Source organism: Solea senegalensis, linkage group LG15 (assembly GCF_019176455.1).
Source record: "Solea senegalensis isolate Sse05_10M linkage group LG15, IFAPA_SoseM_1, whole genome shotgun sequence".
Classification (NCBI taxonomy): Eukaryota; Metazoa; Chordata; class Actinopteri; order Pleuronectiformes; family Soleidae; genus Solea; species Solea senegalensis.
Window position 1 is genome coordinate 21,013,369 of NC_058035.1, and position 17,180 is coordinate 21,030,548.

General features: G+C 43.4%; 1 protein-coding gene across 1 annotated transcript; it reads right to left on the bottom strand.

Moving 5' to 3' along the window:
- Positions 1–6,054: 6,054 nt before the first annotated feature.
- On the bottom strand, positions 6,055–17,123 carry LOC122781840 (ninein-like protein). The gene is made up of 9 exons (XM_044045902.1): positions 16,894–17,123; positions 11,673–11,872; positions 11,475–11,571; positions 10,910–11,112; positions 9,889–9,952; positions 8,029–8,138; positions 7,820–7,957; positions 6,875–7,048; positions 6,055–6,242 (listed from the first exon to the last, which is right to left on the bottom strand). The coding sequence occupies exons 2-9, from the start codon at positions 11,853–11,855 to the stop codon at positions 6,102–6,104; spliced, it is 1,110 nt and encodes a 369-aa protein (XP_043901837.1). The 5' UTR covers positions 11,856–11,872; positions 16,894–17,123; the 3' UTR covers positions 6,055–6,101.
- Between the last annotated feature and the right edge of the window lie 57 nt (positions 17,124–17,180).

Below are 17,180 nucleotides of genomic sequence, written 5' to 3' on the forward strand. Positions count from 1 at the left end.
ATCATTTTCTATTCACTTGACAAATTGACTCCTTCTTCATCTCACTCATTCTCTCATTCTGTTTCTTTCCCTTTACTTAAGCAATTTCCCTTCAGGCTTGCTAAGGGATATCCTCAACATTGTGGGATGCAGCCGGGCATCTGGAATATTCATGACACACATAATCAGCACTGCATATCTCTCTCCCAAGTGGGTTTATAGCTCTGCTTTCATGGAAATGTGCACACATCAACTCAAGCCTTTTGTAGTCCCCCCCAAAAAAATAAAATAAAAAAATAACAAGAATGATTTGTATTTCATTTTTCACTAAATAGTCTTTTGATTTTTGGAGGTAAAATGATCATTACTACTCCACTACATCTATATCAAGTCCACTATAAATGTACTATGAATGTGATCCTGATGCAAATGCAAACACATGACCAGGAATCAGAGAACCATTGTTTGTGGTTTGGATGGAGAAGTTGGCTAAGAACAACATGCCTCATTCAAGCAAATCAAACTGGTAACAGCTAAGACAGGTCTGGACATGGCTGGTCATTGGGGGGAAACATGACTTGAGACCTGAGGCACAAGCAGATACAGTAATTATCCCGGTTCTGTACCCCATTGTTGTCTAAACCATTTGTTGGCCTCTAAAGGTTTGCACTGATTAGCAGCTGCTCACATATTCGGAGGGAAGGGGGCAATGATGAAGCCGAAAAAATAAACACATTCTCTATGTCCCTTCTCCCTTGGTAAGTGTAAAAATGGCCATTTATTCAGTCCAGACACTTGCATCTCTCATGTAGTGCTTTCACTGTTCATGCCAATCTTTCTTTCAAATACCATCTCAACTTGAAATCCACTTATCTCACTAATCTCAATTTCCCCTGTTTTGCCTCTTCCATTGCTTTCTGCGATCCTCCGTGATCAAGAAGCGACTGTGCTTTAGCGCCTCCAGCATTGATACTGTGTTGCTATGACAGCAGCGCTGGTGTAAGTGGGCAGGCCAGATGATAGCGCATGCATTGAAAGTGGTGAATGTATTATTGTGCTCTGACAGTTACGTTAAGTACAGCTTAACTTGTGGTCTTGTCAGAAACTGTAAATGATATACAACAGCTGTCATTACAATATACGTGTGTGTGTGTGTGTGTGTGCGCGTGTACACCTCTGTTTATATTTGTGTATTAACACATGGCTGCTTTTTTCCTTTTACTATGTTTAAACATACAGTTTCTACAGAGGCCATAAGAATGTGCAATATAGAGTGTCTTATATCCTTTTTTTCAGCACAACCTAGGCAATCTGATGAATTATTTTTATTTTTTTCACCAACACACCTGAGCAAAAAGCACTAAAAATGTTTAAAATCGTATTGAATTTGTGAAATTTGGAAATACGTCACAGTTCAACGTTCGCTTGGCTCGTTTTTATGAAGAAAAACAAAAGAAAAATGCTCTATTCTTTACTCTTTGCTACTTCATATCACTACTTAAAATGTGACATAAAATGAATCATAACTTTGATTCAACAATACATAGGAAGATGAAGATTTTTTTTTTTTAAAGCCTGAATATTTGACCTATAAACAGACACCCCCAGGATGTCCTTATAAGGAGTTGTGTATTATTTCCATGGCAATTTACCATGGGTGCACCTGCGGCACTGATCCGTGCCGCATGAACATTAAGGGTTAAGAACTTTTCTGGCATAAACACTGACCGTGTCAGGACCAGTCATCCTCATGAGACCAAAACCTGGTCCTAATGAGACAAAACCCTAAAAAAATTTTAATTGTGGTTATCCAAAGGAACCAAAGTCAATGTAGTGTCTTAAGAAGAATAGCTGTACAAACCTGCGTGTGTTTGTTCCTGTTGCAGATTCTGATCGTGTCTGTCAGAGTTCATGTCAGCAAATATGAATCTATGAAATTTCTGTAATGAAAAACATTTGTGGCATTCTAAGCAAATCCTGAATGAAAGGCTCAGTGGACACAGGACGGCAATTTTGATTTTTTACATGACCAAGCACACGTGAACACACTGGCGCACATGACTGCACCCCTCTGAAAACTTTAACTCTCAGCCTCTCACATTTCAAAAACAGACAAGCATGGAGGCAATTTGCTCTTTAGCAGGTTGCAAGGTAGATGAATTCATGTAGGATTGGCATTTTAAATATTACTGCAGTACAAGTGAGAGAGATCAAACTGTATGCACGTGTATGGGATAATACTGATCTACATATTGAGCATTGAAGTGATCCAGCCTAGCTTGGAAATAAATCCAGTCTGATGGGAGATTTACCTTTTGAAGTGGACTGTAGTCATTCTCTCTTGCTGCAAACGGATCTTTAATTTAACCCACATCTACATGTTTTTGGTCTTCTCAGAGTTCAGGTAGCTAAAGAATATCTGCTTAGAATATCTGCTGATGATTTTTGAATAATTTATTGAACATTTCACTCATGCTCAAACAAGTGCCCAATTGGCTTCTCTTTGGCCCCCACGCTGTTCCATTTTAGATGCCTGTCTGTACATCTCAGACTTGATGAGACTTTAATCTTCTGGAGGCAATGTGGGATAGAAAACAGGCCAAGGTGTTATCAGATTCTATTACCAGGGAGCAGGTTTTGTCAATAATACATTTTCGGTGATGAGCTACATGTTGTAAAGGGCAACATGAAGCCCATTGCTGTATCTGATAATGTTGTAGCCTCTGCATGAGCTTTGGTTAAAAGCTTAGTCTTACTGTGTGTTTTTGTGGCTTTCAACCTGGTTATTTTATGCCAAAACAAAGTCTTCCTTAATATGTTCCATAAAAAATAAAAGTACGTGATTGTACTGTGGAGGATATATACTGTATTTTCTTTCTACGCTTCATGGCTGCATTGCCTGTGGCTACAGTCTCTGACCTCCTCGTGACCCCAATCACTGAATTATACTCACTGCTCTTTGTAGTTGACTTCATCCAAATTCTGTTGTCCCTGTTGACCCAGTGTGATCGAGCCACACACACTGCATGCTTCTCTCCATCTATTTCCCAATTTCTACAACAATGTGCTTGGTTGCCATAAGTGCTCTTAAATTTCAACCCCTACCTCATTTTAGTTCTAAGTAAAACCCTTAAACAGTCCCATCAAGTGTCACCATGTGCTGAACTACATCCACTGGTCTTGTGTTTCATTTTCTTGAGAGGAAAATAAAAAAAAAAAAAAATTACTGATTGGCTTTTCTTAAAGTTCCGTTGCATCACTTCTTCCTTGAAATGGATATGATGTCATGCATGAGCCACTACAAATGACAGTACTGCAAACTTACAGACAGATGTAGAAAACAAACACATGCAGGATCAGAATCGGACAGAGGGCAATGTAAGACAGGTGTAAAGAATAACGAAAGGGGAGTTTAAAATATCTTTTCAAGGCATGCATGAATTATAGATCTAACTTGAGAGATCAAACCCTTCATCTCGGTCTGTCCTCACTCTCTGCACGTGCTGCTATCTCACTCTACAAAGTCAGGCTTTTTGCAGCCTGCATACTCCTCAAACTAACACAGTGCATTTAAGGTAGTTTGTTTTTCAGTGTGTGGCTCTCTCTGGTTTTTGTGTCTGTGTAAAAAAGCACATTGTGGAGGAAATCTGGATCAATCATGCATCACGTCAGCTCTGTGTCAGGTGTTTTTCCACCGTCCTCTACTCCTTCACCCAGTTCTCGTCTCTCTTTGCCTTCCCGTTCTCATCTTTCTTATTAATTATATAATTCCTCATCCTGTGAGAGCTTTATATGTGCTGCAATAAGTCACAACTCTGTCAGTCATTCCTTTTGCCATTAAGATGCCTAATGCAGAGCATCTACATTTTTAGAATGAATACATTTTGCATGGCAAACACATCAGGATGTAACTGTAACTGTATATTAAAAAATACCTACTATAAAACTATGGTAATTTATTAATGTAAAAAATAAAGAGATGCCATTTAAAATGTGTGTTAGCACAGATAACATAAATAGTAATAATAAATAACCCTCCCTGAGCTGAGTCTCAGGGAGCTCAATCTGTGGAAAAACAGCAAAATTAAAAAAACAAAAACAACTAGTACCGCGCGCGGTTCTGAACGGGTTCGAGCCGACCCACGCGGGTCGCCGTGTGCCACGGCTCCCCGCGTGCCTCGCGCTCTCGCCCGTTCATTCACCGCGCGCGGTACTAGTTATTTTCAGTACTAGTTATTTTCATTACTAGTTATTTTCATTACTAGTTATTTTCAGCGGCGTCCCCGCACATGTCGATCCAAATTTCGGGGGGGATCGGCAACATATGGCAAAGTTATAGGGCACTTCCTGTTTAAAATGGCCGACTTCCTGTTCGGTCAAATGCGCGTCCGTAAACGTGTTCAGGGAAGTTCCCTTGTCTTACATATCTAGTTTTGTGCAGATCGGACAATCTTAGAGTTTACTTCCTGTTTCGGGCATTCCACTTCCTGTTGGGAGGTCATCTTTTGCAGACATGCTCAGGACAGGTCCCTGGTGTGACATATAAGGTTTCGTGCAAATTGGACAACGTACGGCAAAGTTAGCGGGCACTTCCTGTTTAAAATGGCCAACTTCCTGTTCGTCTCTGGAAACATGTTCAGGGAAGGTCCCGTAACTCACATATCTAGTTTTGTGTCAATCGGACAATGTAAGACTTTACTTCCTGTTTCAGGTGTTCCACTTCCTGTAGGGAGGTGACCTTTTACAGACATGCTAAGGACAGGTCCCTGGTGTCACATATAAGGTTTTGTGCAGATCGGACAATGTACTGCAAAGTTAGAGGGCACTTCCTGTTTAAAATGGCCGACTTCCTGTTCACACACACACACACACACACGTTAAACACACACACACACACACACACACTCACATGTTAAACACACATGCAGAGTCTCAGTGCAGTGGTGTTTCTCCTCCAGCAGAGGTCATTATAAATAAAGAACACTGCCTGAGTCAATGACCCTTTCTCAATACTCAAGTATGCGAGTATGTACTCTGTACTCCAGGCGTACTTTACGCCTGGAGTACAGAGTACAGAGTACAGAGTACACAAGTATGATTCTTCAATTGGAACAGCAGCTACTTCTTTGTTCTACTGGTTGAATTGCGGGTTGGGCCAAGTGCTGCAGCCTCATTAGCGCCACCTACAGTGTTGATGAATGGACATATGAAATACTTTTAATAAATGCATATATATTGTAATTGTTTTAACATTTTAAATATTTAACTTCATTTATTAATTTATTTTTATTAAAATATACAGTACAATGTGGAAATAGATATATTAAAGCATTGTAGAGTAGTGTGTGTGTGTGTATATATACATATACTGTATGTACATATTATATTTAAAACAGATTCAATGACTGTGCGACTTTAATATAAATCCAAAATTCTAATTTAAAATAAATAAAACAATAATAATAAACAAACTTTCAAACTGTCAGGTCAAAACGTTTCCATTAAAAACAAAATAACACGTCAACAACAAATCTATGGATCACACCGAGCATCTAATGACAGAGACGTCATGATGTCATCAGGACAGGCCGAGGTAACACAGCTCCGGGCACAGTGAGCGCAGAGCGTCTGCAGAGGCGGAGCTTATTACCTCTGCCAAAGTATAAATATGTCATATCTTAATACATAAACCACATGTTTGAATTCTAAATGACTCATTTCTCGCCTCAAATGATCTTAAAACTTTGTTCCGGGACAAAGAAAATTGTTTATTTCAGATTTATATTTCTATCATCTGCTGCTATGTTCCGCCCAAATGCATTCTGGGATACATGGCCATCCCAAGTACACTCAAGTCACCACCCGATGCATACTTGGTGAAAAGGGCGGAGCCAGAACACTTCCGGGTTTGAGAATCGTACTCGCTGCTCACGGACTTGAGAATAGGAACAGAACTTGGACTGAGGCTGATGACGTACGGGAGTACACAAGTACGCACATGTACGCACAAGTACGCACAAGTACGCACAAGTACGCACAAATACGCACAAGTACGCACAAGCACACACAAGTATGGATATTGAGAAACGGACACTATTTAAAAAGAGAAGAAACAGAAGAACCTACTGTAGGTGCTGGATCTCGTTCTTATAGGAGATGAGCGCCGCCTGGTGGATGCCGTTGCCACTGACCAGCAGCTCATTGTCCAGAGCGAGCGTGAGGTCAGTGAGACTGAGACGCTCGTCCAGAGGGAAGTCCAGAGTCTGAAGAGACCAGACACAGAAACACTGGGATTATTTCATTACATTACATTACATGTCATTTAGCAGACGCTTTTATCCAAAGCCACTTACAATAAGTGCATTTAAACATTGGGTACAAATAAGAGTATAGAAGTAAGTAAGAGCTTCAAGTAAACCAAACTATGAAGTGCTAGTCAGAACTGCGATGTATAAGTTTGTTTTTTGTTTTTTATTTTGGGGTAGAGTCGGAAGAAATGTGTTTTTAGTCTGCGGCGGAACATGGAGGTGGAGGTGGAGGCTTTCCGCTGTAGGTGTTGATGAGGAGCTCGTTCCACCATTTGGGAGCGAGGACAGTGAACAGTCTCGAGTTCTGTGAATGCCTCTGCGATCCTCTCAGTGAGGGGGCAGCGAGCAAGGAAAACAAAGGCTTTCATTTTGAAAATGAAAAAGAAAACAAACTTTTCCTGACCCAGCAACAGCCAGAAAGAGGCTTTTATTTTGAAAAGTTATGATTGTTTCTTTTTACCTAAGCATCACAAGGGAACAGGCTTTTATTCTGATGGGCTGCGGTCTTTTTACCTTAGCATTAGAGGTAAACCTGCTTTTATTTTGAAAAGCAGTCAACACTTCTCGGTCCTAAGGTGTGTCCTCACCTGCAGGATGTCCCGGCTGTTTCTGATTCCCTCCTCAGTCCACACGGCGATGACTCTCTCGGGACTCGTCCACCCCGAGCCGTCGTCCAGACGACTGAGGACTTTCTGTCCCACAGAGGCCGTCAGCAGGGACGGAGACGTGGAGCGAGTCGAGCTGTCCTCCAACACCTGAGCCTGGACAGAGACAGAAGACTGGACTCTGATCTGCTGCTGTGAACATGTGTGTTTTAAATATCTCTCTCTCATTATAAATGGGTCAACAACATTAAACAGAACACTCACTCTCCCGCACCAAAGCCCAGAGAGAAAATCAGTGATTTTAACATCACACACACACACACACAGGAGTTGTTGATCCATCACTAAGTTCAAATGTCATGTTTTGTGAATTCAGCTTTTAAAACCCTTCGTTCAGATTGACCTCAGTGACACAAAGTGACCACACGAGGCAGCAGAGGACCCCCGCCAGCTAAAATCACTGATTTTCTCTCTGGGCTTTGGTGTGGCTAGTAGACTTGTGCTGCCCTGTGTCTCAGGCTGGTACAGCAGGGGGCGCTGACACAGCACAGTCAGCACGCCACACAGCCACATCTTCAACAACCTAAAATAGCGGTTTTTAAGCTGTGTTTACTGAGTGTCCCTGAACGCCTCACCTGCATGGAGGTGCGAGTCGTCTCCGTCCTCACCCACGTTAAAAACCCACAGCCTGACATCAGACCTGAGGTGCAGTACATGATCCCAGTGTGAGCAGCTACCTGCTCACCTGAGGCTAACACACCTGCTGCTAACATGATTACACCTCAGCTGCAGGTGCAGAGATGATGCGTTCAGGAACTTCACAGAAACATAGGAACACTGAGCTTCAGGCTTTAAAAGATTTAAACCAGTTTAATAAGATCTTCACTGGTACCTGAAACAGTGTGTGTGTGTGTGTGTGAGTCTGACCCTGTGCGGCGCCTTCTGCAGGTCAGCGGGTCGTACAGGGGTGGAGCAGGACACGGGGGTGGAGCCACAAAGGATTTTCTGGAAGTCCCTGACACTAACTCGGTCGGTGTACATCTTTTGGAGCAGAGAGTCCAGGTCCTGTAGACCCGAAGTCAGAGGTCAGTTAGAGTTCAGAACACCATCTATTGAACATTCTTCACCACCGTTACCTCAGTGTTGAACTCTTGAAGGCCCAGGTGATCACAAACCGCTGTCAGGACATGGTCCCCGCCCCCTCTGCCTCTGACAGGCTCCTCCTCTTCCTGCTGCTGCTGATAAGCTAATAAGACAGGAGAGAGTTTCTCAATACTCAAGTATGCAAGTATGTACTTGCTTACTTGGGAAGTATATACTTGAGAAGTAAGCTGGGAGTATATACTTGCCAAGTACGGGAGTACACAAGTATGTGGTTGTTTCTCAATACTCAAGTAAGCAAGTATGTATGTATTGTTCTGCTGTTTGAATGGTGGCTGGTGCCAAGTGCTGCAGCCTCATTAGCGCCACCTACAGTGTTGATAAATGAACATGTGAAATACTTTTAATAAATGCATATATATGTTATTGTTTTCACATTTTAAATATTTAACTTCATTTATTAATTTATTTCTATTAAAATATACAATACAAATAATACAATGTGGAAACTAGATATATTACAGCATTGTAGAGTTTATATATGACGTGTACAAATATATACTACTCTACATAGCTATTATTTACATATTATATTTAAATACAGATACAATGACCGTGCGACTTTAATATAAATCTAAGATTCAAAGTTAAAATAAAAAAAACTGTCAGGTCAAAACGTTTCCATTAAAAACAAAATAACACGTCAACAACAAATCTATGGATCACACGGAGCATCTAATGACAGAGACGTCATGATGTCATCAGGACAGGCCGAGGTCAAGCTGCTCTGTGCCGGGCACAGTGAGCGCAGAGCGCCCACAGAGGCGGAGCTTATCACCTCCGACAAACGTCGCTGCCAAACTATAAATATGTCATATCTTAATACATAAACCACATGTTTGAATTCTAAATGACTAATTTCTCGCCTCAAATGATGTTAAAACTTTGTTCCGGGACAAAGAAAAATATTTATTTCAGATTTATATTTCGATTATCTGCTGCTATGCTCCGCCGAAATGTATTCTGGGATACATGGCCATCCCAAGTACGCTTAAGTCACCTCCGATGCATACTTGGTAAAAATGGGCAGAGCGAGAACACAAACTCGGGTTTGAGAACCGTCCTCGCTATTCGCTTACTTGAGAATTGGAACAGCACTTGGACTGAGGCTGATGACGTTTTCACAAGTACGGGAGTACACAAGTACGCACATGTACGCACAAGAATGGATATTGAGAAACGGCCAGAGTTTAGTTTAACTGATAGACTGAAAACAATGGGGGAAACAGCTAGCTTAGCTTAGCTTAGTAAACAGACTCACAACAGGGAGAATAGCTTAGCATAAAGATCTATCTTAAAATTAACACATAGAATGTGGAAAAGCATTGGTTTAGCTTAGCATATAGACTGATAACAGGGAAAATGGCTACCACTGCTTAGCACTAAGATTGACAGGGGAGAATGGAAAATTGGTAGCAATGCTTAGTCTAAAGACTGCTAACCAAGCTTCAAGCTAACAACGGAAATGAGGAAAACAGCTAACTTAGCTTAGCATTAAAACTGCAAATGAGCGACCCAGCAAGCTTAGCTTCGCACAAAGAAGACATGGACATGAAAATGCAAAAAAACATGAAATTAGTGAGCCTAGCATAAGATAGAGGCTCAAAATGAGGAGACATTGTTAGTATAGCATGCTTAGTTTAGCATTAGGCTGGAGACAAGCAAAGAGATGAAAACGGCTATTTTAGCTTTGATTTAAGAGCAGACATGGTGGGGGATTAGTAGCTGGAAATAGGTAGCCTAGCCTAGCATAATTACTGGAAACAGGTGGCCTAGCTTAGCATAAACAGTGAGAAACAGCTGTACAAACAGAGGAAACAAACAGCATACTGTACCTTTACACTGAAAGTCAGACTCAGTGATTTTCGGATTTCCTGTCTCTTCATCAGACTTCAGGCTCTGCAGAGAAAACATGGAGCTGAACAGAGTGTGTGTGTGTGTGTGTGTGTGATCAGAAGGAATTCCTAAGCGCTTATTACTTCTGCTAGACTGGACATATTGTGTGTGTGTGTGTGTGTGTCACATTAAACAGCTTAGCGTGTTAAACTCCCTCAAATCTTCTGGAATGTTTCATGTTTTTCAAAGAAAGAAACTTTCATTTTGTTCATGTAAACAGGAAACACGGTGATGACATCACAGCCAATCACGGTGATGTCATCAGTGATTATCAGGTACTGTTACACTACTCATCACCTCATCACTGAGCTTAACCATCAGTTAAAGACTAACCCTTAACTTAACTTAACTTAACAGTTCCTCAGAAATCAGGTTCTGCCTCATTAGGACCAGGTTTTTGGTCTCCATGAGGACTACTAGTCCTGACAAGGTTAGTGTTTATGACACACACAGACACACACACACACACACAGTGGGTGAGGTTGATCTCAAATATCCGTGTAAAATACCTGAGGGAGGAGGAGGTGAATGAGAGGGAGGGGTCAGTGTGGGTGGGGGCAGGACAGTGGGAGGAGTCAGCAGCAGTAGTTCTGGTGGTTTTCAGGGGCGTGGAGGTTCTGACAGGAAGTGGGATTGTGAGGAATGTGGCTGTTGGCTCTGTTTGTGTGTGTGTGTGTGTGTGTGTGTGTGTGTGTGTGCGTGAGCAGCAGATCAGCTGTGTGTGTGTGTGTGTCATAAACACTGACCTTGTCAGGACCAGTAGACCTCATGGAGACTAAAAACCTGGTCCTAATGAGGTGGAACCTAATTTCTGAGGAACTGTTAAGTTAAGTTTAGGACTAAGAACTCAATTCTTAGTTTAGGACTAAGAATTGAATTATGATTAGTTAAGTTAAGTTAAGGGTTAGTTATTAACTGGTTTTGGTTAAGGGTCACCTGAACAGGAACAAGCGCTCTCACCTCAACGCTCTCCAGGGACGTGGACCGCCTCACTTTTGCTCTGCGGACACCAGGCGGTGATGAGTCCGTGGCCTCAGTTCTGGACGGTGGTGAGTCCTCAGAGTCAAAGGTCAGCGCGGCGTGAGGTTCACTGTCGGGACGAGAGCGCCGGCCGTAACGCTTCGTTCCCTTCACAAACTTTGGCTTCACCTCTTCAGGGACAACTGTGAAGACAGAGGACGGAGACAAAGGAAAGAATGAGGATAACTACGGGTAGGGTAACTACAAACTCTGGAAAAGAAAGGGACAGGCAGAGGACAGACTGACAACAGAGGACAGACTGAAGATAACTGAAGACAATTTGTGGAAAGAATTAAGGCAGAATGGGGACAAACTTTGAATTATGACATGTTGAGGACAAAATTAAGACAGAATGAGAACACAATGAAGAAAGATGGAGGACAAACTCTAGAACTGAAGACACATTCAGACTACAGACAGACAGACAGAGGACAGAATCATGAAGGATAAAAAAGAGGACATGTCTTTAACGGAGTTCTCTTACAGTTGTCCCAGGTTATTTTACCTGGCTCTAGGTAACTGCTGTCGTCCTCTGACGTGTTGGCGTCCACAGAGCGAGACAGGACTGAGACAAAGCCGTCCTTAAACTCCTGGAAGTTCACCTGAGAGGGCAGAGACAAACAAGCGTCATCGCCATCATCATGTGACTGTGATCATGAGACAAACAGTCAATGTGTGTTTGAGTGTGCGTGTGTGTCCTCACCCTGGCGTAGCTCCGCCCTCTGAGCAGAGTGTCCATCAGCAGTGTCCTGTGAGCGTCCAACTGCAGTTTGTGACAGAGTGTCGTCAGTTCGTCTCTATCTAGGAAGCCTGTCGCTGTTGTGTCGCAGCTGTCGAACTCCCCCTTCAGCTTAGTGACGTAGCGGCTGTGCTCCGCCCCCTCCATCCTAGCACCTCACATACCTGGACACACACAGGGGGACATACCAAGACCGTCGAAATAAAAGAAACTTACTTTGTCAAAAAACACCACACATTTTGTCTCACATTTGTCTTTTTAGTCTTTGTGGTCTTTAGCATGTCATTGTGGACATTTTAGCATGTCTTTGTGGTCATTTTAGCATGTCTTTGTGGTCATTTTAGCATGTCTTTGTGGTCTCTAGCTTGTCTTTGTGGACATTTTAGCATGTCATTGTGGACATTTTAGCATGTCTTTGTCATTTAACATGTCTTTCGCGGTCTCTAGCTTGTCTTTGTGGACATTTGCATGTCTTTGTGGTCATTTTTATGTCTTTGTGGTCATTTTAACATGTCTTTATGTCTTTGTGGTCTCTAGCTTGTCTTTGTGGACATTTAGCATGTCATTGTGTTTTAGCATGTCTTTGTGGTCATTTAACATGTCTTTGTGGTCTCTAGCTTGTCTTTGTGGACATTTTAGCATGTCTTTGTGGTCATTTTAGCATGTCTTTGTGGTCATTTTAGCATGTCTTTGTGGTCATTTTAACATGTCTTTGTGGTCTCTCGCTTGTCTTTGTGGACATTTTAGCATGTCATTGTGGACATTTTAGCATGTCTTTGTGGTCTTTAACATGTTTTTGTAGTCATTTTAGCATGTCATTGTGGACATTTTAGCGTGTCTTTGTGGTGTTTAGCATGTGTGAAAAGCGAGGGTATCGTTTTCCCAGAGCCTACCATCTATCCCGGAGCATGCGACACATAGCAGCGGTAGCCACGGCGGCATTTCCAGTTTCATAGCACGTTTGGTCAACATATTCCGGTAAACTAACTGCTACAAAGAACCACAACACACGTCTGTTCAAGCAACTGCATTTATTTACTGAGGTACCCACTGGTTCAGTTACATATTCCATTTAGTTAACAATACTTTCTCTAGTTTACCAAACGCAACACCACACTCACGAGTCGACTGCCGGTCTCCCAGGTCCGTCCACAAATTGGTCCGGGTGGAAACGCGAGCCACAGTGGAAGCAGAACCTTATTCTGTCCCAGGACAGTACAATAGGTGTTTGCTAATGGCGGGGGGGCGGGGGTGGGTGGGTGAGTTGATGTGAATACTTCCATGTATCATTATTATTGCTGATGTGATGTATTTAAAGAGTATGTTTGAAGGGGGAAATATGTATGGATATTTATAGGTATTATGAGGTGATATTATGGGGTTAACTCTATTTTCTATGGCTATTATAATGATTGTGCTTGGAGATGTGTTACCTATCCGAGTGAGTTCTCCCAATGAGTAGCTGATTGGTAGGCTTATATAAAGCTAGTGGGGAAACGGGGTGGGGAGAGTGCTTTCATATGGCTGTAGGTCAGCTTGCTGTGAGGTTGCCTTTTCCGTGCCTCTCCAAGGGAGTTTTGTTTTTCCTATGAAGGGCTGGTTTGATTTTTGTGATTTCCAAGTATTTTCTTTATTCTTTTTTTGTTATTCTTTTTTTTGCACATGCACACTTGGCAATAAACCAGCACCATGTTTTCACTTGAACCCTCGAAGCTGTATCCTGCTTTTTGCACTTTGTTGCGTCTCATCCCGTGTGTGAATCAGGGGTGCAATACCCCCTTTTCACAGTTGGTGGGAGTGGTGATGCCATGGACTTCTAATGGCATCGCCAATACCAGCAGCCCCTTCAGGACCAGGATCTGGACCAACCGACCCACCAGAACAAGCAGCACCGTCTCAAGCCGTCTGGACCAGAGCAGCTGTGCCGAAGCTGGAGGAAGGGGATGACATCGAACAGTACCTCACCACCTTCGAGAGGCTGGCAGTGGCCTATCCGTGGCCAAGAGCTGAATGGGCTGTGTACCTGGTACCTTACCTGACAGGACGGGCCTGCTCAGCGTATGTGGCAATGGATATTCAGGAGGTAAATGGTAGTAAATCTGAGGAGTGGGTCAGCAAAGTGCAGACGGTCCCAGTTCATGTCAACGGCAAAGCTACTGTTGCTCTCCTAGATACAGGTAGTACACAGACCTTAGTTCAGCCCCATCTGATCGAAGGGTGTATCCTGTGACTGAGATAGGCCTGAAGGTTAGAGGGTGGACCTTTTGGCTACAGGCGGGGGTAGTTGAAGGGTTGAGCCAGTCAGTAGTGTTGGGACAGGATGTACCCATACTACCTGAATTAGTGCAGTCTACCAAGCCAGTTAGCATGGTAGCAACACGGTCTCAAGCCAAGGCTAAAACCGAACTGCTACACATGATGCCCTTCAGTCAGAATGGCGTTAGCCTACCTGAGAAGGTAAAGGAGCGAAATAGCCACAGACAGAGACGGAGAGAGAAACTGCAGGGCACAGTGTGGAAGCTGGGAGACCAGGTGCCAGTTCCTGATGTGTCACAAGAAAATGTGTGGGAGATTCCCAGTAATTTTAGTGAATTACAGAAAGAAGATCAGTCTTTACAAGAAACTTTTAGTGAAGTCACTGAGATAGATGGGAAGAAGACTGGCGTGGCTGCAGCGTTATCGGGGGAGCATTAATTTATCCGTGAGGATCTATTGTACCGTCAACTTGAAGGGGGCAGCAGTGACCAATTGATTATCCCAAAGTGTCTAAGAGAGAAGGTGTTGGCATTAGGCCATGATATCCCTTGGGCAGTGCATCTTGGCAATGTTAAGACGCTTGAGAGGATAGTTGCACGTTGCCACTGGCCGGGGTTATACAGTGAGGTTCAAAGGTACTGTAAGTCATGTCCCACCTGTCAGCTTACCAGTAGCCACAAAGTTAAGCCTTCACTTTTACATCCACTCCCCATCATTGGTGTTCCTTTCCACATAATAGCTATGGACATAGTTGGGCTGTTGGGATGTGATGCAGGACAAACTGCAGGAGATGGCTGGCCTGGTGAAAGATAACATGCGGCAGGCCCAGCAGACCCAAGCTTGGTGGTACGACCAGTCAGCAAGGCAGAGGAGCTTCAAGCCAGGACAGCAGGTTCCTTTGCTGTTGTCGACAACAGAGAACAAGCTTCTGGCCCGCTGGCAGGGGCCATATCGGATTACCCGTCAGCTGGGGCCAGTGACCTACGAGCTGGAGATGCCAGGGAGGCGTAAGACCAGACAGGCCTTCCACATCAATCTCCTCAAGGAGTGGCATGAGTGGGAGTTGCCGGTCACCCCCACCACTGAGCCCGACCTCTCCCACCTGACTGGTCAGCAGGCGCAGCACATGCAATATCGCAGGAGCTGCGGGCCGTCATCTCCGAGGGGTTGTTCTCCGATCAGCCGGGGCGCACGTCAGTGGTGGAGCAACTCAAGGACTCCAAGCTGGTGAGACAGCAGATGTACCGTATCCCTGAGCGCTTGTTGCCTGCACTTCAGGAGGAGTTGGAGGCAATGAAGCAGCTGGGGGTCATCGAGTGGTGCAACAGTGGCTGGAGCAGCCCAGTGATTCTCGTGCCTAAGAAAGATGGGAGCCTTCGCTTCTGCGTTGATTTCAGGCAGCTGAATGCTCAGTTCAACTTTGACGCCTATCCAATGCCGAGGTTGGATGACCTCATAGAACGTCTTGGAAAGGCGCAATTCGTCACCACACTCGACCTCTGCAAGGGGTATTGGCAAGTTCCATTACACTGCCTTTCGTACCCCTCAAGGTCTCTACCAGTTCACGTTCATGTGGTGAGCTGACATGGTATTTATAGGTATTATGAGGTGATATTATGGGGTTAACTCATTTAACTCAGTTAACTAATTTTCTATGGCTAGTATAATGATTGTGCTTGGAGATGTGTTACCTATCCGAGTGAGTTCTCCCAATGAGTAGCTGATTGGTAGGCTTATTTAAAGCTAGTGGGGAAACGGGGTGGGGAGAGTGCTTTCATATGGCTGTAGGTCAGCTTGCTGTGAGGTCGCCTTTTCTGTGCCTCTCCAAGGGAGTTTTGTTTTTCCTATGAAGGGCTGGTTTGATTTTTGTGATTTCCAAGTATTTTCTTTATTATTATTATTATTTTTTTTTTGCACACGCGCACTTGACAATAAACCAGCACCATTTTTTCACTTGAACCCTCGAAGCTGTGTCCTGCTTTTTGCACTTTGCTGAGTCCCGTCCCGTCCCATCCAGCATGTCTTTGTGGACATTTTAGCATGTCTTTGTGGACATTTTAGCATGTCTTTGTGGACATTTACGCATGTCTTTGTGGACATTTAGCATGTCTTTGTGGTCTTTAGCATGTCTTTGTGGTCATTTTAGCATGTCTTTGTGGACATGTCTTTGTGGACATTTAGCATGTCTTTTTGGACATTTACATGTCTTTGTGGTAATTTTAGCATGTCTTTGTGGTCTTTAGGATGTCTTTGTGGTCATTTTAGCATGTCTTTGTGTTCTTTAGCATGTCTTTGAGGACATTTAGCATGTCTTTGTGGATAATTTAGCATGTATTTGTGGACATTTTAGCATATCATTGTGGTTTTTTGCATGTCTTTGTGGACATTTTTAGCATATCTTTGTGGTCATTTTAGCATGTCTTTGTGGTTTTAGCATGTTTTTGGCATGTCTTTGTGGTCATTGTGAGTATTTTTGTGACCATTTGGCACCTTTTTGCGGTCATTTAGCATCGTTTTTATGGTATTTAGCATATTTTCCTTGTGGCTATGAAATCAGCATCACTGACATTACACAATTAAAGTCACAGAATTAAATTAAGGCTAATTTTATTTAACTAATTATTTAATTATTTTAGACAGTAAAAGTTACTGACACGTTAGAAGGTTTGAATGACGTCACATTAACCCCACAATGACTTCACTCCGGTAAAGTCCGAGAGCCTCTCGGGTTTGTCCGGTGAGTCTCGCAAGCTGATGACCCTTCACCATGGGAACGGTCAACGCGGACAAAAGGCTGCACTAACACACACACATACACACACACACACCGTTCCCGGTAACGGCAGATCAAACCGTTAAACCAGTTTAAACAGTTGACTCAAACTCTCGCGGTGACCGTTAGTCACGTTAGTTACAGGTTTATTCTCACCGCGGGAAACTTTTCCTCCTCTGCCTCCTCTTCTTCGTCTTCTTCTTCTTCGTTTCTCCGGTCAAAGGTCATGTGTCCTCCGTGATTCAGTTCGCCGTTAAACCACCGACAGAACCGGAGAAGAAGCGGTAACGACTGACCGAGACCCACCAGCGCCGCACACACTCAGCACTGTTTATATACACACTCACGTCCGCTCAGACCTTTCACAATAAAAGTGCGACCGGAAGTTGTGTCTTTTTTCTGCTCAGGGCTGTGCGTGTGTGTTGCAAAGAATATTTCACGTA

Bases quoted from the DNA above. Each gene is read 5' to 3' on its own strand.
- LOC122781840 (XM_044045902.1), bottom strand. From the start codon at position 11,855: ATGGAGGGGGCGGAGCACAGCCGCTACGTCACTAAGCTGAAGGGGGAG. The intron at 11,113-11,474 runs GTAAAATAACCT...CTGTCTTCACAG, and splicing joins CAGCAGTTACCTAGAGCCAG to TTGTCCCTGAAGAGGTGAAG. The intron at 9,953-10,909 runs GTGAGAGCGCTT...TTTTCTCTGCAG, and splicing joins CGTCCCTGGAGAGCGTTGAG to AGCCTGAAGTCTGATGAAGA.